General features: G+C 43.1%; 1 protein-coding gene across 4 annotated transcripts in view; it reads left to right on the forward strand.

Annotated features, from left to right (window-relative positions):
* FBXL7 (F-box and leucine rich repeat protein 7) overlaps positions 1-15,476 on the forward strand; it is a 418,013-nt gene extending 402,537 nt beyond the window's left edge. For 3 of the 4 annotated variants that reach the window (XM_036849217.1, XM_036849218.1, XM_036849219.1), the window contains 2 exons: positions 6,536-7,147; positions 14,560-15,476. In XM_036849217.1, the coding sequence (XP_036705112.1) occupies positions 6,536-7,147; positions 14,560-15,296 (1,349 nt within the window). In that variant the 3' untranslated portion in view covers positions 15,297-15,476. Of the gene's footprint in view, positions 1-614; positions 680-6,535; positions 7,148-14,559 lie in introns of those variants that run through there. The other variant, XM_036849220.1, reaches the window with a different exon arrangement.
* The last annotated feature ends 7,266 nt before the right edge of the window (positions 15,477-22,742 follow it).

The following is a 22,742-nucleotide window of genomic DNA, read 5'->3' on the forward strand; positions in this document are numbered from 1 at the left end:
CAGCTATCTAGTTAGAAGAAAATGTGTCTAATAAGCATGTATGCATGAGATGCCTTGAATATTTTTGATACTGTACTATAATTACTGAAGAGGTAAAATTTCTAGGACCTTTGAAACCATGAGAATAAAAGTTCATAGGGTTTTCCCTCCAGAAAAAGACAGCTATACTTTTTGGTATTCTTCACATATTTAATTTAACAACATAAAACACATCGTTTGCACATAAATCACTTACTTGGAAATGTTTGAAATTATTAATGGAGCCACAAGTTCTTAAACCTTAAAGTATCCACTGTCTCTTATTTTAGACAACAGATGAAAATATCAGTATAAAAAAGTATAATTCTATTCATTTGATTTAGGATCTCCATTGTATGAAATGAAAATTAGCCTCATTTTGAGAAAATCCAGAAGTTTACCAAAAATATTCTTTAATTCAAATGTTTTCCACTTCTAGGAGATTTTATATTCACTGTCCTTACCTTGGACTCCTGAAAACTGACTATTTTTTCAGACTTAGACATACTTTTCTATCCTTTTCCATCCTGGATTTTGTGTGATTCAGGCACATTCTCAACATAGAGTCTTTTTTTCTCTCTCCCTAAAGGCTACAAGCAATTGGAAAGGGCAGAGTCTTTGCTGTGGACGTACTTGAATGGGGCTGCAGTGCAGAAAGGAGGTGGGTTGGGAACATTTGCTTTATAATCTACTCAAGTGCAAAAACTCCTCCCTTCCAGACCACACTGGGCACTCAGGCAACAGTAACCATGTGTGTTAAATGATCCAGTGAATAAATGAATCGTCACTTTCTTTTCTGCCTATAAATCTGTAATCCAAGAATCTGCAGCATCCCAACCTACTGAATTTTCATACCCAGTGTCTATCCCTATGTATATATTCCTTGCAGTTTATTCTGTATATTTTCCTGAAGACATCAGTGGTGTGTGTTTTTATGTTCTGTTTCGGTTTGGAGGATATATCCAGCTTCCTGATACCATTAGGAGACACAGATATGCCACAAAATACATGTCCTATTGCAAAAAATTGTTTGTTTCTCCTTAAATTCTCCCATTCTGCTTTCATGACATTTACATGTGTTCATCTCTATCTTTCTTAGAGTCTTACATATTCATAACTGACAACCTCTTTTCCAATTCCATTTTTATATGTGAAATTAACCAAACATGTCCTTTTTTGCAGATTTTATCATTTTTCCTTTTATAGCTTTGTCTGTTTGTCCATCCCTCCATTCACTGATCCATCCTACAACGAAATAATTCATTGAGTCTACCTTTAACTGATTCCGTTATCAATTCATGTATTTATTTTTGAAAAAAGGTTTGCTCATAGATTGTCTGCAGAGTAGACAGCAGTCTTGGTAAATTTAAAAAGCCACCTACCTTTTACATTCTGGAAATTTTTCATATGTGATGAAGATGTATTTGTCTCCTAAGAGTTTGGGCATTCCTTGTCCTGATATTTCAGGGGACATTTGATCTTCAAAGAAGTGATCCAAGCGGCTTTTGCATACCCCCCTTCCAATGATTCTTGCCAAGAACGCTGTGGGTGGTATCTGCGCCTCATGGCCATGTGGATACCATAGAAGCAGCAGGGAGGAAGGGCTTTTAAACAAGCTACTCTGTGCCATTTCGTGATCCCCATTTCCAGTTATCAAAAGGACTTCTCAGAATCTAAGGACACTTAATGCAAGCATCAGTAGATTTGATTCTTGATAGAAGCTTTTGGAGGTGTATATTTCACTTGGTACTTTCTGCCAGTGCTATTTTCCCTGCTCAAAATAATGCCTGGCAGGGTAGTTCTTCCATATATCATCCATGCATCTCACCATTTGCCTAGGGGGGACAGTAAAGAAAGATGTAGTATAATGGCTAATTTTTATATAAATGTATACAAAAGTGTACAATGTAGTAAAAGTAGCGATAATATCCTCACAGTGATTGTTACACTGTGTTATCTCCCAATGGGTATCACCCTACTGCTAAGATGAACAGGTTGAGTTTGCCCTCAAGACATCAGATAGGTAGAAATTCACTTGGAATAGGTATTCAGATATGAAAATATGTTCACTCCTACAAAATATTCTAAAGTCATATTCTAAGTTCATATAAAGTCATCTTTCTTTCTGCTTCTGTTTGTCTTGCAATGTCACAAGGCCACGAGGAGGGTTCCAGGTTTCTTCTAACTCTCTCATCTTAATATTTGTCTTTGATCCTTTCCTCTCTGAGTGTGTGTCCAGGTATCAGGGCATCAGCATCCTTGTTTCTAAGCTCTATCAGAAAAACTAGCAGCTGTTGCCAATGTCCATTTAGATGCCAGTCCTCTGAAAAGGACATAGGAGAAAAAACTATGTACAAAGAGAGCATTAGGTCCTTCCGCAGTGCAATGGGCACATGGAATGCGTGACTTGGTAGCGGAAATGGTCCTTGTTTTGAATCTGAAGCCATACTATCTTTTCCTGGCACATAGACATTTATACTCTAGGACTCTTGATCGTTCTATACGGAAAAAGTACTTCCTGTTTATATAAATCATACCTTGTGGCAATAAATGGCTCCAAGTATCAAAGGGTAAAAGAAACTGTGTGGCAAGCTATGCATATTTTTTCCATAATAGCATTTATTTCCAAATTAAAAATTTGTGCTTACGTGTTTATGTGTGCATGTATTCTGTGAAAAAAATATATTTGTATATTTCTATTTCCCCAAATATATATGTTTCTTGATGTAAAATATCAAGAAAAGATACTTTGTGACAACATCTAGATATAAATAGCTCCAGGTGTTATTTGTCTTAGTCTGTTCAGGCTACTATTGCAAAAAGGTACTCGGTGGCTTATAAACAACAAAAATGTATTTCTCCCGGTTCTGGAGGCTGCAAGTCCAAGATCAAGGCGCTGGCGGATTCGGTGTTTGGTGGAGGCCCACTTCCTCGTAGATATCTGCCTTCTCACCGTCACCTCACGCGGCAGAAGTGAGAGCGAGCTCTGTGAGGTCTCTTTTATAAAGGCACTCATCCCATTCATGAGGGTTCTCCTCTCGTGACCTAATCACCTCCCAAAGGTCCCACCCCTAGTACCATCAACTTGGGGGTTAAGATTCACTCAACATGATTTTGAGAGGGCTAGAAACATTCAGACCATAGCATTACTCATCATTCTTCATTATTTTTATAATTATCGGGTGCTATTTATTCAATTATGACAAACTGTATCCTTTCAAAAATTCTCAGAGGGTTTTTGACCCACTGTAGAATAAATAGGAAAAACTCAGAGAAACCTGGTTTACGCTCTGGAAAAAGACACATCCAGGTTTTCTGGCCGAAATCTCCCAGACTCCCCTACTCTCCTCCCACCTTGGGGAGCAGTCCAGAGCCGTCATGAATTACTGATGAGAATCCTGTTGCCAAGCGCTAGAGAGGAGAGCCATTACTGTGCCCCTGAGTCTCCCAGGGCAGAATGTTCCCCACGGAGGTGCCAGACTGCCATCTTTTTCTGAGTGTGAATTCCCTTAATACCAGGGCATGATTATTGGCAAAGAAAAGAAAGGAAGAAACTAAAAACGTTACTAAATGCACAGCCGTGCTAGGCAATCTGGATGCATTCCTATAATCCAGCGCTGGGAGGATGAAAGAGCGACGAAAAGTGAACCCGTTATAGATGCAGGTTTTAGGAATCCACCTCCACCTCCATCGTAAGTATAGTTCATTCCTTGGGGGCCTAAATCAAGCCGTGCAGGTCTCCACAGAACAATTAAGTGTCTTCTCTCTCAAGACGAACAGAATGTAGGCAGGCAGGAGAGAGATTTCAGAGCCCTCACAGCTGCTAAAATGTCAGAGCTGAAAGCCTAAGATTGCCCCTCCTTCCTGGTCCAAAAGAAGTTGTTCAACTGCCTAAGAAAAATGGTAACTTCAGAGGCAATTCTTGGAGTTTATGTAATGATGGTTAGTACCATGGTAGCTTGGATGGCAGTTCTGAAATCCCTAATTGGTGTACACTTAAGGTTTTCCTTAAAGATTTACTGTTTATTGTAGCTGATTACAAAAGAGAGAGGTACATATTTCTTTTCTTATGAATGACTTAAAATGCAGTATGTATACCACCTGGGATAGAAAAGTACACGCCAAGCTAGATATTAATCCTTTTTAAACATATAAATATTTCCTTTCAATTCAAGACATTTATGTGCACCTACTATGTACCATAAACCTACGTCAGGGGCTGCCAGGACACAAATAAGAAAAGGATTTAATCCTGTCTCAAAGGAGTTTTTAGTGTAATAGAAGACATATCTGTCATCTGTTGCCACAGCAGTACTGTGGTACAAATCATCCCAAAACTCAGTATTCTAGCTCCCACGTCTGTGGTTCATCTGGGCATCCGTTGACTCCAACCGGGCTTGGTTGAGCTTGGCCCTGAGCTGCAGGTTGGGGCCAGTTCTGTCTGCTCATCTGATGAGATGATGGGCCTCTCGTCATCCTAAGATGAGTGGACCAGCCAAGCATGTTCTTCCCATGGTGATGACAGAAGCAGGTGGGCAAGCCCAACCACACAAATGGCTTTGGACAAATCACATCCCCTAATATTCACTAGCCAAAGCAAGTCACATGGCCAAAGCCAACATCACTGGATGGAAGAAATATACTCTGCCTAGGAAGACTGCAAAGATACATGACAAAGGATATGGGGATATAGGGAGAAATGCAAAAGTGAGAAAAATAATACAATGAGGCACATTAGGGAAAGATAAATTCACACATGCCTGTATAACAAAGGGTGGGAATTTCAAAAGGGAAGGGATTAATTATATCTCAAAGACACTAAGGAAGTATTCTTAGTGGAGGTGACATTTGCACTCAGTCACAAAAGGTGTTTGCATTTCAAGAGGCAGACAAGGTGTATGTATAGGTGTGTCGGGGGGAGAGGGGTGTACAGATAATAATTTAAGGATGCTCCAAGAGCAATAGTGGTGGACATGTGTAGGACAGTCTCAGTGTTAGGTTACAGAGAAGTAAATTCAAAAGAAAACATAGAAGTAGAAAAAGTATATCAATAAGAAAACTACAAGTAGACGGCAGAGATGTCCTGTGTCAGAAGTTCTTGTGTTATATGTTATTGCCGGAAGTTCTATGAAAAGACAAGTGTTTGAAAATTCTGAAGGTACGAAATGTGAAAAAGCACACAAGGATAGAATTTTTGTTTAAGTCTTTAGAGCTATAATTAGAGCTGGAAATGACTTAGAAATTATCTAGATCAACTCACTTATTTCACAGATAAAGAAATATGTATTTTGGAGGTAAATTCATTCTCTCTCTCTCTCTCTCTCTCTATATATATATAAATGTATATTCACACATCTGTATGAAATATATAAACATATTTAGAAAGAGAATAAATGTCTTCCTAAATAAATCTATCCATCTAAATATGTAAAATATATACTATATAAATATATTTATATAGCACGAGAATAAATTCTTCCGTATATATGTATATATGTCTCTCAAGGTTGGGAGAGGGGCAGCTATGAAATGAGCAGACTTCTTAAAGCAGTATTCTAAAGAACTCTCAATCCCTCATAAACTTAAAAACCACTTGCATCTTCATCAAGTGATCTTTCTGGTTCTGAGAAACAGAATATGAGTCACATTATTCAAATGCAAAGGGAGGAATGATCAATAAGAAGGAAAAATAAGTATTGCCACAGATATTCAAGGCCAGGAAATACCATCTGAGGTGCCAGGTCTAACGGAGGAAGGAAGCAGGGGCTCTCCAGAACTCAGACCGCAGAGTTTGGGGTACCGTTATCAAAAGACGGGGGACTGAACCCCAGGGGGCAGGTGAGGGCAAAGACAGCAAATGTTCTCTATACCTGCTGGCCAGTCTTCCCCTTTTGTGAAACACATTCCCCTCATTCGTAAATGAAGCATGATCATCTGCCTAACTAAAGTATAATCAGAAAGGTAAATCAGTTTGTGTTCATAATATATGAGCTTTCTTCCCAGTATAGAAATAATGAAACTTTGAAGTTGTGCCCTTTAGATAATCACCATTAACGTAGATCAAAGGTCAGCAAACTATAGCCCTTGTGCCCTTTAGATAATCACCATTAACATAGATCAAAGGTCAGCTGGGCCAAATCAGCTGATCTGTTTTTACAGGACAAATTTTATGGAAAAATAGCCACGACTGCTTGTTTACATATTGTTTATGGCAGCTTTTGCACTAAAACAGCAGGGTTGAGTAATTGCAGCAGAGACAGAACCCATATGGCCTGCAGTGCCTCAGCTATTTCTTATCTGGCCTTTTACAGATAGTTTGCCCACCGCGGGTGTAAATATTGGAGGATTAGCCCTTTTCTGGAATGGGTGAAACATGCATGTGCTTCCACTTCCGGTGATGGATTCAGCAGGGGTCGGCCCAGGAAGGATGTCAGTGGCATGAGTGTCACCTCCCTTGCCTCCTTCCCGGGGCTCCGCTCCGGCCATCCTTAACCCTTTGCTCTGTGTCCTTTGCCAGACTCCGACCTGAGCATGCGCACACTGAGCACGCCCAGCCCAGCCCTGATATGTCCACCCAACCTGCCGGGATTTCAGAATGGAAGGGGCTCGTCCACCTCCTCGTCCTCCATCACCGGGGAGACGGTGGCCATGGTCCACTCCCCGCCCCCGACCCGCCTCACCCACCCGCTCATCCGGCTCGCCTCCCGGCCCCAGAAGGAGCAGGCCAGCATGGAACGGCTCCCGGACCACGCCATGGTGCAGATCTTCTCCTTCCTGCCCACCAACCAGCTGTGCCGCTGCGCCCGCGTGTGCCGCCGCTGGTACAACCTGGCCTGGGACCCGCGCCTCTGGAGGACTATCCGCCTGACGGGCGAGACCATCAACGTGGACCGCGCCCTCAAGGTGCTGACCCGCAGGCTCTGTCAGGACACACCCAACGTCTGTCTCATGCTGGAAACCGTAAGTGTCAGCGGCTGCAGGCGGCTCACGGACCGAGGTCTTTACACCATTGCCCAGTGCTGCCCGGAGCTCCGGCGGCTGGAAGTCTCGGGCTGCTACAATATCTCCAACGAGGCAGTCTTCGATGTGGTGTCCCTCTGTCCCAATCTGGAGCACCTGGATGTGTCAGGTAGGTGGCCACTGCCCTGCCATCGGCAGGCCCTTCCCAGTGCACCATCCCGAACCCGTAAAGGACACTGCCACCTGGGACGGGTCCCCCTTGTGATAGCCAGGGGTCAGGAGGCTGACTCCTCTTCTTCCTGAAAAACTGTCTTTACGGAATCATGACCCTGGGGGCCAGAGGTATGCCTTTCATCAAATGATGTCAACTTCTTAGAGGAACTAGAGGCACCTTTTGTCCGGCAGTTCAAGTTGGGGTGACTTTTAAGTGTGTCTTTCCTCCCCATCCTTCTCAAAGTAATTTCAGAGCAACCGTAGATAATGGGAACTAAATATCTAATCACAGATAAATAGGAACCCACTCTCTAACTCAAACGGAGGTAGTTTAGAAACTGCCCTGACGTCCACTGGTTACTGTTTCATGGAGCCTGAGAGCTGTGTGTAAGCAGATTCTGTGTTGTGGCCTGTGATTGTGATTGTTCACCATTTTGCAGACATTGGGGAAAATCCATCATGGCCAAGCATCTCTTCATATTTCACCCCTACTCTCCTCGGCCTTGGGTTGATTTTGCACCTTTTCTCAAGCACAGTTCTCAATTAGTAGTGCAAGGTTAGGGCCCACCAGGGAGAGCCTTTTTAGTTCCTTTTAAAAATGAAGGAAATCCCAGCATGGCTGCTTTGCTTGAAGCCCTCTCTCAGGCAGGAAGAATTAAAACCCAGACTCATACTTAGGCGCCAGACGTGGATCCAGCCGGACTGACAGCCTTTCTTTATCTCATTCACTGCTCGGTCAGAAGACGAACATTCGAGAGGCTGAAATGTGTAAGATGCATCAGGGAGTTAAAGACATGAACAGCGTGAGCTACAACCTCAGGGATTGTTGGGGAAGAGGGTCAAGAAGTAAAAACCACTGTGACGGGTGAATAAACAGAATTGGGGATTTACAAGCATCTGAGGTAAATGATACCCTCCAGCAAAAGCTGAGGTAAAAGTCTCCTCTCTGAGCTCGCTCTCTCTTTTGAAAACCGACATCTGAAAATATTTCAGATGACAGTCAATTATTTCTCGCAGATTCTTTCCCTTGCTGGAAAGCAGCTCTTTGCCCCCCCTCCTTCAGCTGGCTCCAGGACAAAGCCGTAGAAACCTTATGTTCAGTTCGTCATGAGCAGCTGTTGGCATAAAGAAGCAGGAAACGAAAAGGTTTTCTTACATTTTCCCCCCAAGGAATTCTGGAAAAAGAAAGCATTGTGATGTTGTAGAAACTAGTTTCAAAACTCTGTGATTTGGGACAATTCACAGCTTTCTCTAGATGTGTTTCCTCTTCGTTTAAAAAAAAAAAAAAAGGGGACGGGGGGCTAAGGGATTGGATTCTTTAAAAGGCTAAGATTGTGAAGCTTGTGGGCCTCTTTTATAAACACCTCATTTTCTCAGATTAGAAAATGACTCATTTTTGGAATCCTCATCTTTGTTAAAGGGGCACCCCATGCACCCTCAGTACAGGCTGCAAGTAATTGTGTTCTGTCCTTGGAGTCCGTTTGAAATGCAGAAATGCAGAAACTACTTTGGCTATTTGAGAATGGAAATTTCTGGGCTTCTAGCCTGAGTGTATGGATCCTGCTTGGTCCCTTTGCTAACCATTATGTAAGCCTTGGTGCCCTTCGTCTTTATCAACATGCCCCATTGCAGAACCTAAAATATTTGTGTATCTTCCTCACATGTCTTCCGATGACACGCTGTGATCTGGGTATATAAAGACTGTGTACACGGGGGAAGCTCTAACTCACCGAGAGCACATAATTGTAGATATTGGCAGGAGTGGTGATGGGTATTTTCATGTAGATGAACTTGAAGGACCCAACAAGCCATAGGGATGGATTTGTATCACCACCTCTGAACAGCGCCCTCCGGTTCTGAGGGAATCTAGAAATTGTGATTTCACCTATGCCTTGTTCCATTTGGTTCTCACATCTGGTCTCTGACAGTGACCACCTTCTCAATGGCAATAAACTTGACTTTGGAAGACTCATCGCTGGTCTAGAGCCTAATTCCCCCAGAGGACGTGAGACTGCCCCTCCCATCCCTTGAAAGTTGTCTTTTCAAGTCATTGAAAGTTACTATAACTAGCTCTAGTGTTTTTTCATTATCATCACTTATTACCTTTTATTAAAGTTTAGTCAGGGTTCTCCAGAGAAATAGAACCAATAGTATATATATAAAGAGATTTATTAAGAGGAATTGGCTCACACAATTACGGCATCTGAGAAGTCCTACGGTCTGCCGTCTGCAAGCTGGAGACCCAGAAAGACCAGTGATGCAGTTGGTCTGAGTCTAAAAGTCTGAGAACCAGGGTTGCTGATGGTGTAAGTCTCAGTCCGAAGGCAGGAAAAGACCAACGTGTTAGCTCAAACATTCAGGCAGAGCGAGGGTTCTCCATCCTCCACCTTCTGTTCTATTCGGACCCTCAACAGATTGGGTGGTGTCCATCTGCACTGAGGAGGGAAGACTGCTCGACTGAGTTCCCCGGTTCAAATGTTCATCTTAACCAGAAACACGCTCACAGGCACACCAGAAATAAGGCTTAGCCAAATATCTTGGCATTTCGTCACCTAGTCAAGTTGACACATAAAATTAAACATCACAATTAATAACATCATTAAACATCAATGGACTATATTAAGACTAACCAATTTTTAAAGTGTAAAATCTTGTGATTATTACAAGTGAAATGGCTTCAAAAGGGTCCCCTGTAATTGGAGATCTGGGAGTCCTCGTTACTACTCTTCCTAATCTTTTATATCAGACCAGTTGCATCCTGTCCCTGTGATTCTACTTCCCCAGAACCTTGAGTCTGTCCCTCTCCCCTACCCGCCAGCCTGGATGCATGCTTCCCCCATCATTGTCCCTACACCCATCTCAACCTCATCAACCCGCCCTCCACACGGCCAGCCTCCAAAGGGATGTCTTCAAACTGCAAGTCTAACCATCCGTTTTCCTGCATAAAATCTCCAATTCCTCCTCATGACATACAGGAAAAAGTTCCTCAGCAGAGTATATATGGCCCTTCATGAGCTGCCCTTTTCAAGTTCAAACCTCACGCCTTTCCTATGGAACCTTAGTGCTCCCTTCTGTAGAACCAGTTGCATTTCCCAAACACATCATGTCTGTGCACACTGTGATGTGTGGGCACTCTCTGACCTGCGTGCCATTCCCTCCTCTGCCCCCTGCCTCTCCCCAGCAGCCCTCTTAACAGATTTCTCATTGCTGGACCCCCAGTGCAGCATCCCTTAAGTAAAGCCTTCCCTGCCTGATGCCCGGTAAGCTGAAGGTTTCCTCCCAGGTGTCTACCTTTTGAGTATAAGCAGGTAGAGTGTTACTGGGTTTTGCAACTTTATACTTGTATATTCCCAGATTCCTTTCTCTCAATTCATTACGAGCTTTATGTGGGCAAAAAATGAGGCATATTTTATCTCTGCACTTAACGATATTATAATTAAGTGAACAGAGGGGTGTCAAAGCCCTAAACAGTCATCTTGACCTCTGAAGGGTTCAAACAAAGTTGTCATTGGTTAATACTCTGAGCAAGCATTTAGGAAGCTGTGTGCAGTGACTAAAACTTCCTCACCAGTAAAACTGAGTTCGTTGGGAGGAGTAAATGAGTTAATTCATGGTAAGTCCTCACATGTGTGTTCTGCTGAAAACCATGTAGTAAGCATTCAATAAATCATAACTGTTATCATCATTTTTGGATTGTCATAGTTATTAACATGCTTGCAAGGCAGTAGTTGGTCTTCAATGACAGTAGTTGGTCTTCATCTGGCCTTTTATATCCCAGAGAAGTAGATATTACCCCAATAATGAGAGGAAGTGGTAATGAAGAGCATATTTGTGGCTGAACCAAATCTGGAATTAATTGAAGATATCCCCAGATTTGTTCAACCCATACTGTTCACTCTCTGTTGTGTAATATCCCTACTCCTTACCCTGAATGTTAAGGCAGGCCCCCAAGATCTGATCCCAATGGACCATTCCCATCTTAGTTGCCATTAAATCCTATGTTCTAGCCTATCAACACTCCTCACTCCCCCTCTGCCTCTATGCTTTCTTGTCTCTCGAATTTACTCATACTATTACCTTATACTACCTGAGCTCCGTATCTGTGTATTAAAATTGTTTTGCTCTTCCAAGAATCCCCATATAGGTATCACCACTCCCAAGACTTCTGATGCCCCAGTGTCTAAATATTCACTTCATGCAGACACATCTACTGTAAATCTCTCATGCAATTCATCAATTGCATGCTATATATACCATCCCTGCTATATTAGAAACCTTGGATCAGGAAACTTTTCCCTAGTCTGACTGTACAAGTCCTGTAATCTCACTGAATCTGAGATGCCTCATCTTTAAAAACTGAAGTTTAGGGCTTCCCTGGTGGCGCAGTGGTTGAGAATCTGCCTGCCAATGCAGGAGACACGGGTTCGGGCCCTGGTCTGGGAAGATCCCACATGCCACGGAGCAACTAAGCCCGTGAGCCACTATTACTGATAAATAAATTTAAAAAAAAAAAACAAAAAAAAAAACTGAAGTTTAAATTGAATGATTTCTCAGGTTCTCTCCATGTCTGTTATATATGAATGCATCCACTAGCCACAGATATTACCTACTGAGCCATGAACCAGTTTACTTTCTTTTCAACCCAAACTTAGCAAATCTGTAAGAATTAAGGCTAAAGCTTAAATTTTAAATTATTGATCTAAAATGATGCAAGCATATCAAAATAGTGTCTTTACCAAAACTGAGCTCAGCTAGCATTTCATTAAATTTGGGGCTTAGTTTCAAAAACCAAGCATATATTGATATTTCCCTGGACCAAATAGAGTATCCTCCCTGGAGTGCAGCAGATTTTACTAGATTTTTTTTTTTTAATAGGAAACTGGAACTAAGAGTTTAGGAACAAACGTTGTCCTATGATCTTGAAAAACGAAGTGCCTTCACAGGCATCACAGATGGGCAGCCACTACTGTGAACATATAAATTCAGCATAAGCAGGATCCCAGTCAGTATAAAAAAGAAATTCAAAATAAAGGAAGATTTCAAAGTTACAGTTGAAGGGTACCAACCACGTTCCGCAAAACCACGGAGCCCACTGGAGTAGTGTGGGCAACCTTGACACAAGCTGCATCTTTGTTCTCCAGTGTTGGAGTATATGCTTTGCTCCTTCCTGAAATTCTTTGACTTGGTAGCACATGGCTTCTGAACCTCATTATTCCCATGACCTGAACTTTATAAGAGTTTCCTGGGCAGCCTGCCAGGAGTGGGAGGAAAAGTCCCAGTTAGCACTGTCACGTGGTCATTTAGAAGCCTTGGAGATGACGTCATCAACCAAGGCACAGAGCTGCCAGGGTTGAGGCACCTGGCTTTAGAGCTGCCAGAGGGATTTGGGGAAAGCAGAGAGAAAATGAAAAGTATATATGCGGTCTATGTAGCAGAATGAAATATATGTATACATATACATTTATTTATATAATGTGGATCAGCTATGGATATTAATTATATACATATACGAAAAATATACTGTACATATTTTAAAGAGTAATAGCCAATGAACTGAAATACACAATTAAATGAGGGTTTCATATGTCATTATATATTCATTATATATTATATATATAATATTCATTATATATAAAATATATAATAATTATATAATATATAGTATAAATATATGCATATAAAATGCATATACACACAGACACTCTTAGGGGAAGGGAGGTTGGAAACAGTGTTTCGAGAGGCATCTAAAGATATCTTCCTCAGCACTAATTTCCTTATCTGTAAAATGGATTTTTTTAAGAACCAAGTGAGAAAATGTTTATAAAAGCACTTTGTAAACTTCATAATTCAACATAAATAAGAGGCATTATAATTAACTATAAAACAGACAATCAGTTTTTCAATGTAGATATACATCAGCCACGGTCAAAGTCCCGAGGACATTTAAATGTTGGAAGTTGGATTATCCCATCAGGTCTTCTTAGAAAAGACTGTACGCACTCTATAAATCATTCATTCATTCAACAGATACTCAGTGAGCACCAGCTATGAACCAGGTATGAGGGATACAGTGGTGAACAGTGCAGAGTCCCTTTTCTCAGGAGCTTACACTCCAGAGTGATGACAGCAAATACATAAGTGAATAAATAAATATATAGTGCCTCAAGGTGATAACAAGTGCTGAAAATAAGTGGGGATACTAGTTCATACAGAGTGAAGAAGGAAGAATTGTCCAATAAAAGGACATTTGCTCAGAGACCTAAGAAAGTGGAGGTGGCCCATGGCACTATCCAAGGAAACCCTGTCCAGTGCACACATGTGAGGCAGGGGGGCACCTGAGCCATCTGGGAACCAGCGAGGGGGCCAGTAGGGTTGGAAGAGGGGGTAAGAGATAAGGGCACGGGGGTGCAGGTCCTTGGAGGCCCCTTTCGATTTTACACGTGGTGTGAGATGGGTGCCTTCTGAAGGCTTTGAGCATGATATAGATGGAATTCTGTTTTCCAGAATCTCTCTGGCTGCTGTGAGGAGAATAGACCATAGAGGGTAAGGGCAGGGCAGGGAAACCGGTTGAGGGGCTAGAGGAATAACCCCGATGACACAATTGTTCTTCCCTGACCAAAGAGGGTTGAACTGAATCCCTAGACGGCCACCTTGTTAGACTAATAACTATTGATATATACACTTGCCATAGTTTTCAAAGTACGTCCGTATCCATTATCTCTTGTTGCATCCTCATTATACCCCCTGGAGGCACGCCAGCTACTCATTCTCATTTCACAGGAGAGTCTTGAGACTCAGGAAAGTTGAGCCTCCTGCCTCAGGCCATAAAAAGTAGATCTGAACTGGTTTGTGATTCCCAAGCCAGTGCTCTCTTTCTGCCACACCCAGGTCATGGCCAACCCTTCTATCTCATATCTCACTTCTTTGGACCAGACCATTGTAGGGTGAGAACTAACCTTTACTGAGCTTCCCGAACTTTCCAGGGCCAGGGCAGGATATTTACACACATGGTCTCATTGCCTCTTCACAGCCACCTTGCAGGGAACGTGATCGTCCTTATTTTAAGACAAAGGAAGTACCGAGAAGGATTGATTTGCCCAACGTCAGGCAACTAGTGATGGATCTGGAATTGGAACCGTTATCTTTCTGATTCTAGAGCCCCAAAGCCTCTTAAACCCAAAGTCATTAAATGATGAACATGGAAAGCCCATTCTTGCGTTCCTCCTCCGTAGGGGCTGGGAAGGGAAGGGGTAACCTCAGGACCTGAATCCAGAGAGGGGTAGGAATCCGTAAAGGAGTCCCCCAGCTGCGCCCGCACCCCCCATTCTCGGAGGTCGCTCTGAGCGTGTGTTCTGTCTCTTCGTGTAGGCTGCTCCAAAGTGACCTGCATCAGCTTGACCCGGGAGGCCTCCATTAAACTGTCCCCCTTGCACGGCAAACAGATCTCCATCCGCTACCTGGACATGACGGACTGCTTCGTGCTGGAGGACGAAGGCCTGCACACCATCGCGGCGCACTGCACGCAGCTGACCCACCTGTACCTGCGCCGCTGCGTCCGTCTCACGGACGAGGGCCTCCGCTACCTGATGATCTACTGCGCCTCCATCAAGGAGCTGAGCGTCAGCGACTGCCGCTTCGTCAGCGACTTCGGCCTGCGAGAGATCGCCAAGCTGGAGTCCCGCCTGCGGTACCTCAGCATCGCCCACTGCGGCCGCGTCACCGACGTGGGCATCCGCTACGTGGCCAAGTACTGCGGCAAGCTGCGCTACCTCAACGCGAGGGGCTGCGAGGGCATCACGGACCACGGCGTGGAGTACCTCGCCAAGAACTGCGCGAAACTCAAGTCTCTGGACATCGGCAAATGCCCTCTGGTCTCCGACACGGGCCTGGAGTGCCTGGCCCTGAACTGCTTCAATCTCAAGCGGCTCAGCCTCAAGTCCTGCGAGAGCATCACGGGCCAGGGCTTGCAGATCGTGGCGGCCAACTGCTTCGACCTGCAGATGCTGAACGTGCAGGACTGCGAGGTGTCCGTGGAGGCCCTGCGCTTCGTGAAACGCCACTGCAAGCGCTGCGTCATCGAGCACACCAACCCTGCCTTCTTCTGAAGGGACAGCTTCCAGCCGTCGCTGTTTTCATACAGACATGAACAAAACAAAATGTTTTTTCAAAGCAGCATATGTAAGCGCCGACACCCACCCGTAACAGCTCTTTCTTCCAGGAAGGTTCTTAGGAATCTGGCTTTTCTTTTTCCTAATTTCTCATGGGCAACAGAGGTCCAGGAAAGGAGGCTGGGGGGCGGGGGGGGGGGGCCAACATTTCTATCGCAGCCAGCGGTTTTGGGGGGGAGGTCAGGTCATTTGTAGGCAGTTTCTCGTCTCAGAAAGATGTACCTCAGAAAGCGGATTGCAGTGTCTTTAGGAACGCGCCTTTTTCTCCCTGTCTCCCTTCTCCTGGCCACAGCCCGAGGTCTACACCCTGGTGCCTCCTACCCAACTCCTCCCTCTCCTACACCAACAGCAAATTATCAGAATAATAATGCTCTCCAGACCGCCTCCTCTTTCAACTGCTTGATTGGCCCAAAGCACATTTTTCAGCCCCACACCCAAGCAAATTCTTGTTAGATAAATGTCACAGCACCTGGTATATATATGAAGCGCTTCTAAACCTTTTTAAAGAATCTTTGGTGGCAGGCAGCACGGCGGAGGAAGAGACCTGCCTTGTTCCCCCACCCCCCAGCTCTGCCACTTACTAGCTGTGTGACCTTGGGCGAAGCACTTGACCTCTCTGGGCTTCGGCTTCCAGCACCAAATCAGAGGCCATCCTCTGATCTAATCGAGGATTAGCTTCATGCCCATTTTAGAGCTGAGGGAATAGAGACATCAGTAAACACAGCCTCCTTGGCATAGAGCACAGGAGACCTGTGCCTCTTCCAAGGGTGTTGACTCTGTGGATACTTTCAGGAGACACGCCAACACCAGCGTCCTGTATGTCCTTCACTCCGGTCTGAGTATCACTCACGGCCTGTTTGTTTTGGTGAGCAAGTCTCTTGGTCATCTCCTCCTGCCCAGCTAGATGGGTGGTTTCTGTACACAGATGCTTTTGGCATCATTCCACTCCACACCATCGTATGGAGGCCATGGGTTTCCTAATCCCAGCAAAACCCACATCCCCCAGTCAGGTTGATCTTTCTGAGTGGTTTCAAGTAGGAGGAAAGACACTCATAATTTTTAATTAACAAGGGAGGCCCAAGAGAACACATGCCCTCGAGGGTTTTTCGAATCCCTCTCACCGCACACGTGGCATGCGTGCACACCTCTGCCCTGCAGCTGGGAGGAACAGACGCCTTGGTTCTTTGTCATTCAGATCACATTTCTACTTTTCTCATCTATCTGTTTCTTTGTGCATCCAGACTTCATCTCATGAAGCCTGTTGGGGTTAAGTCATAAGTGTTTAATCGTGCAGATTGCCACCTTGTGTGCCTTCCCCTGTGACTGTTTGCATGTCCTCTGTCAAAGACGCAGAGCAGACTTCCAGGTAGTTTAAATCCTCTCCACTCAAAAGTGCCACACAAATGGAAGAAGGAACACAATGATAAGACTTAGGTGCTGGTCCACCAACCAGACCCTTGGAATACAACGTTAAAGTCATTGCCAAGTACGCATTTTAAATGGTCCTATTTGGATAGACATCCATTTGCTATCCTCATTCGTGTGAAGTCAGGATGCCAGAAATTCCATTGCTTGTTTTCATGAAATTTAATTGCTTTTTGTTAATAAACCCATGACCTCTCTTAAATTATTCTTTGGCAACAGCCCTCCTCCGTCACTGTTCAAACAGTTCATCCATTTCTTTCTCAAAGGATCCACCACCCAAACCCAGAACCTCTGCGTCTCCAAGTCAAGCACGTGGAATGGGCTTCAGATCGAGCCTACACCCCACTTGACAACTGCACTCCTGCGTGCCTTTGTCCTATGTTGAGAAGCAGTAGGTAGGGTGAGGTGGCATCATATGAAATATGACCTCCTCTCCAATCAACACCGTCAGCAACTCAGAGGTGCACTCAAGGCTGTGTGCCATGGGGGCAAAGGAATTGTTTGGCTGGGGATAGTATCTAGTGATGGTCACAAGGTTTAGAACTGTGAAAGGGGTTGAAGGTAGCATTTCCCTGCTGTATGACTTGTGACCCTGTCTAAAGCTTCAGAATTTGAGAGTCACAAAGGATTGTGCCTAACACCTGGCACTGGAATCTTCCAAGTGAGCTGGTTTAATTCTCCCGGAATGAGAGGAGAGATCCAAAATGGCTCCCAGAACCAGAGAAGGGGCATCCCATTCCAAATACCTTTATCACCACCACCTGACCACAGCACCTAACCCGTCTTCCCAACATGAGACAAAGCCGACTTTCACACCGATTGCCCAGCATGCACTTGTCTTTCCCAGTTTCTCCCTTTTCCCCAGTCTTCTCTTCACGCATTCTGCTTCCCCTGGTTGTAGGGACCTATGACCCAGGTTCCTGGGGAAACAGCTCAGCAGAGTTTTAGAGACGAAGCAAAAAGCCTCACTAGGAAATTGATCTGTTTTTGAACATTGCTTCCTTCCTGCCTCTGCAAAATTGAATGCTCGTTGTTGTTGTTGTTGTTTTAATTCTAATGTTCAAATCACTGCGTGCTGTATGACTCTAAAAAGCCTTAATTTACTACCACCAAGAAATAAAGCAATACGTTGGTAATTGGGTTAAGCCTCATTTAATACCCTGGCCAAAGGAGCCTGGTGTTCAGATGGTGACAATCAAGAGTGAGGGAGACACTTGCCTCATGTCGAAGTAGAGAGCAGGTCGGGTCACTGCAGTTGTCCCTTTAAAGTTGCACCCATGGTTTTGTCATTCCCCTTAGTTCACTGTCTTTAGCTGAAAATTAGCAGGTAAGTGAAAAACCATTACCTTCACAGTTTAGGTCTTCAATTCCCTAACCCACCCTTTGGAGTCAGGTGTGTTTTGGAATTTATAATTTTTCACATTTTAGGAAGTTATCTATGGCGTATTTTGTAACACCCCTAGTAGAATCTTGGACAGCACTCTTAATAAATGCGTTACTATTTCTACAGCAGTGGATATGCATAGTCACCTACATAAGATTATTAGAGGCTATAAATAGCCTTGTATCCGTTCAGGTCAGGTTTTGTCACCAAATTAAGTTGTGCAAGCATAATGAAGAAAGTTTCTATTTTAGCAGAGCTTTCTAGATTCCAGAATTATAGATAAGTAACTGTGGCCCTGAATATACTTCCCCTGGCACTGGTTACAAACATGAGGGAAATTTTCAAAATTATGTTGACCATTGGTTGTTAACAAATTTTTTAAAAAGTCTTAGAGCATTACGACCTGGGAGAAGAATATGGCAACTTGATCTAAAAGGAAAATTTATCAGTCAGTTGGAAAAAGAGAAATGCCAAATATCTCTTCACCCAAACCTTCAGATCTGAGAAATCAATATGGCAGAAAGTAAGTACTGATTGATGAATGGCAGACTCCATCTTTAGCAAGAAAAATGGTTTTGAGATACCGATTTTAAATGTAGTTGTCTTCAACCTTCTTCTTACCCTATGTGAGCTGCTTAATGACTCTCACGTAAACCAATGGGACTATTAACTGCTTTGGAACGTTAACTCGAAGGTAGACAGACCCATGCAATTCTTGTCCAGATCTCAGAATAAGGTTAGCAGTAGATAAAATGCATTTGCCCTGGAGGGCCATGATTTCTTATACTGACATTTGTTGAGAAGTAGAAAAAAGGCTTCAAGAAGTTTGACATCCAAGAGCACGCAACATGAAACCAAAAAGACTGAGTATTTTTAAGGGGAAAAATAATGCAGTAAAATTGCCTACTGTATCTAAATTTCCACAGAAAAGTCACCAAAAGTAGTGCATTTGTTCAATAGCTGGCAATCATGATTAGTTCAGGGAGAAGTTAATAGACAGTAGAAGAGGGAGAGAGACTCTTTAGGGACTGTGTAAATACTGCGTGAAAACATTCACACAGACAGTCTGTGAAACAAAATTGGTTTTCATCTTGCACGCTCTTGGTCAAATGGTTCCTTCTTTTTGCTCCGTACACCAACAGGGGCTCTTACTGTTGCAGGAAGGAGCGGTGCGGGGGAAGGGGAGTGCCTGTCGCCGTCTGTCTGCAGGGAATGCTCATGCCGTCATTGAGACTTGCCTAAACACAGCTCCAGTTGTCCAAAGAGCAGCTCAGGCACGTTTCATTAAGATGACCATCAGGTGGGCAAAGTTGTTCACTCCAGGGAAGAAATACTCTCATAGACACTCAGATTGGGGACACACCAACCAAGAATGCACTCAAGACGTGATTATTTCTCCTTCTTTCCTTGAGTGCCTCATTATCTCCTAAAGCCACAGGTCCATTTCGTAGAGTCCTTTTTTTTTTTTTTCTTCTCAAGTCAGCAGATCAACTTGCGTTTGAAACCACATGAGATGAAAGAACATGGCCATTTGGGAGCTGGATATGGCACCATCCCTGCCTGTCAACAGCACCGCTGTGACATCTTTGGCAGAGCTATCCTAGGAAATACGTACAGCTAGAATGCTGGTCTCGTGGAGCATCCAGGAAGGCTACATTTAAGCTCTAAATTGTTGCTCAGGAAGTAACAGTCAACATCATCCAGGTATCAAAGGATGGCTTTAAAAGATCATTAAAAAATAAAATTGAAAACCCTGACCTAAATATTTCCAAATCTGGTCTTTTCTATATCGTAGAATGTTTCTCCTTCTGGTCACTCAGCTACTGAATTTTATACTGATGAGATCAGTACGTCTGAATTCTCTCCTGGCCCATGTGATGATCAACATATGATGGAAACTGGATGTTGCAATCCATTCTTCATGAACAGTGAATCCCCAGGGAGTGCCGATCATTTTTTTCTTCTGAAGGAGCAGGTGGTACTCAACATCCCTTAACTCCTTTAACGAAGGTTTATTGACCAGGTACTATAATAGGTTCCAGGTGAATAAGAAACAATATCCTTACGCTAAAGGCACTCAGAACAAATAATATCATGTAATGAGCTGGAAGGTGGAGAAGGGAATATACAAAGGAGAGTGGCAACATTTTTTCATTCATTCATCAAATAAGTATTTTTTAAGAACCCAGTATGTGTCAGGCACCATGCTGGCACTGAGAGTCTTGCCCTGATGGTGTTCACCAAAGAAATAATTTTCATCATTATATGGAGAGAAGGATAAAGCTTAGGGACTCCTCTCAGGGAGAAGATCCTTGAGCTGGATTTTATAACTCAGACAAGGCGAGCTTCACAAGCCATGATGCACTAGAACATCTGAAACATGGAGCTCACTCAGGGACAAAATATTTGATAAAGTTGACGAAGCAATTCCTCTCTACTGTAGGTTAAGATAATCATAATATTAACTATATTAACTCTAGGTTAACTTTGCCTTTGCCTTGAGTTAGTCATATGGAAATAGTTCTCTTTTATTCTAAGGTCATCCCATAGATTAATGCCTACATACACGTACACGCTCTCTCTCTCACACACAATACGCACATAATATAATTTTTAAAGGATGGGAACATTTTGCAGAAACAACACTCACACATAATTTCTGGGACAAACTCTAAGAACCTCAAAGCAGCTTGACTATCCTCCAAACAGCATATGAAACAGCAAACAGTCCAAACACAGCCATAGCCCAGCAAAACTGCCATAATAATTTCCACAGGATCTAGCTCAGGGAGAGGGAGATAGCAGGTACCCCCCTCAATAATCCTTGGGTTCTTCAGCCAACATGGTGCTCTTTAGTTTTACCCTAAGCATTATGCACTTATGATGGGAATGGTCAGAGAGAATAAGCAATGCTTCTCAATGTACCATGTCTCTATTAAAAACTGGTCTGTGTCAATAATCTGAAAAGTACTGGATGGCCCAAGTAAGATTGATTAAGTAGCTGTTAAAATTTCCAAGAAATGGATTTTACTTGTAAATTCACTGAGGCTGGATTCTTTGAAACCTCAAATTTTATCAGGGTTGCAAATGTGAAATTGTCTGCCCACAGTAATAATCAACTAAACAGTGAAATCCATTAGAAAGTGGAAGAGTGATAGGAAAGCTTTTAATCCCTGTTCCCCTGCAGTCACAGGCAATAATCCTCCTGGTTTTTCAGAGCCCCAGAGGTCTCCCAAAGTCTAAGTAGTAGACTTATTAAGCCCATTTCCAGATAAGCACACAAAGATACAGGGGAGAGGATTTCTAATTACAAAGATTAACCAGTAATTGGTACTTCCTCTTTCTCTAATCTTCTAACAACCAGTAATGAACACACAGCCACCTTGTATAAATAAAAAAAAAAAAATCCGGGTTTCACATCCTGAATGTGTTCTTCACGGGTGTTTACATTAAGAATTTAAACAAACTTATCATGGTCTTTTTCATTTAAGAGAAAGTAGATAAAGGGACAAAACTGTCACAACTGATAAATATCCTTCTTCATTTTATCTCAAAGCCTTTCTTTTAGAGATGGAGACCAAAATAGACATGATTACCTTTGTACAATTTTACATTTTTATACTTCTAGTATAACTGGAATGCATTGCGTTAGATTTTAAACTGTGCAATCTCTCATTTTGCAGTCCCACTGCCTAATAATGGAGAAATGTGAGAAATATTGGTTTTTCATGCTCCCTTGCCACTTAGTAAATCCCCTGAAGAGCTCATTTTGCTGAACAGATCCTTGTCTTAGTAGAAGATCCAGAGAGGGAGAATTCAGACCATTTCTCTTGTTCTCATTACATCCACGCAGGCCAGCATGTGATTTATGACATAGTTGATCTGTATGAATGACGTTCGTGAAGCACAAGCTTTCCATTAGCTACTCGGACTGTGAGACTCCAGTTGGCTCTCTTTTATGTTCATAATTTTTAAACACCCAAAGAATAATGACCACTGGAAGTTTGGAGACCAGGAGGCTATGGATTTTTTAAAAATAAAATAAAAGAGAGAGAGAGAGAGGGAAAAACAACAACAACAACAACAAAAAACCTTCAAATAATGACCTCTAACTCACATAATGAAAACCAAAATCTCCTCCGGATTTCCAAGCTGGCATTGTTTCACTGGTACCCTCACCCTGGGGCTCCTGTGTGTAATGTTTCTTTTGAAAATAGTGCACACGGGAAAGCGATGGGAAATATAAACACCGTCACGGGAGGGCATTAGTCTCCTTTCCTTTTAAAACGTGTGCTTAATCCCACATGCACGTGGCAAAATAACCTCAAAGCTGATCATGTTATGTAACGAGTCCTTTTGCTTTTCAAGAAGAACAGCCACACGTTCTCAGGTACTGTCTCTGTTTTTTTAACTTCCCTCACCCGAAATTCGTTGGCCTTGTGGCTTCAGGGCTCCGACGCCTACTTCTTCACAGCCAATAGCTTGCTCTGGTCACGGAGAAAAGTGACCTTTCTTATCTGATTTTTTGCTCAATGCAAAGTATTATATCAGCAGCTCCACAGCAAAGTTCCTCT

This window comes from Balaenoptera musculus, chromosome 3 (assembly GCF_009873245.2).
Source record: "Balaenoptera musculus isolate JJ_BM4_2016_0621 chromosome 3, mBalMus1.pri.v3, whole genome shotgun sequence".
NCBI classification, from domain to species: Eukaryota; Metazoa; Chordata; class Mammalia; order Artiodactyla; family Balaenopteridae; genus Balaenoptera; species Balaenoptera musculus.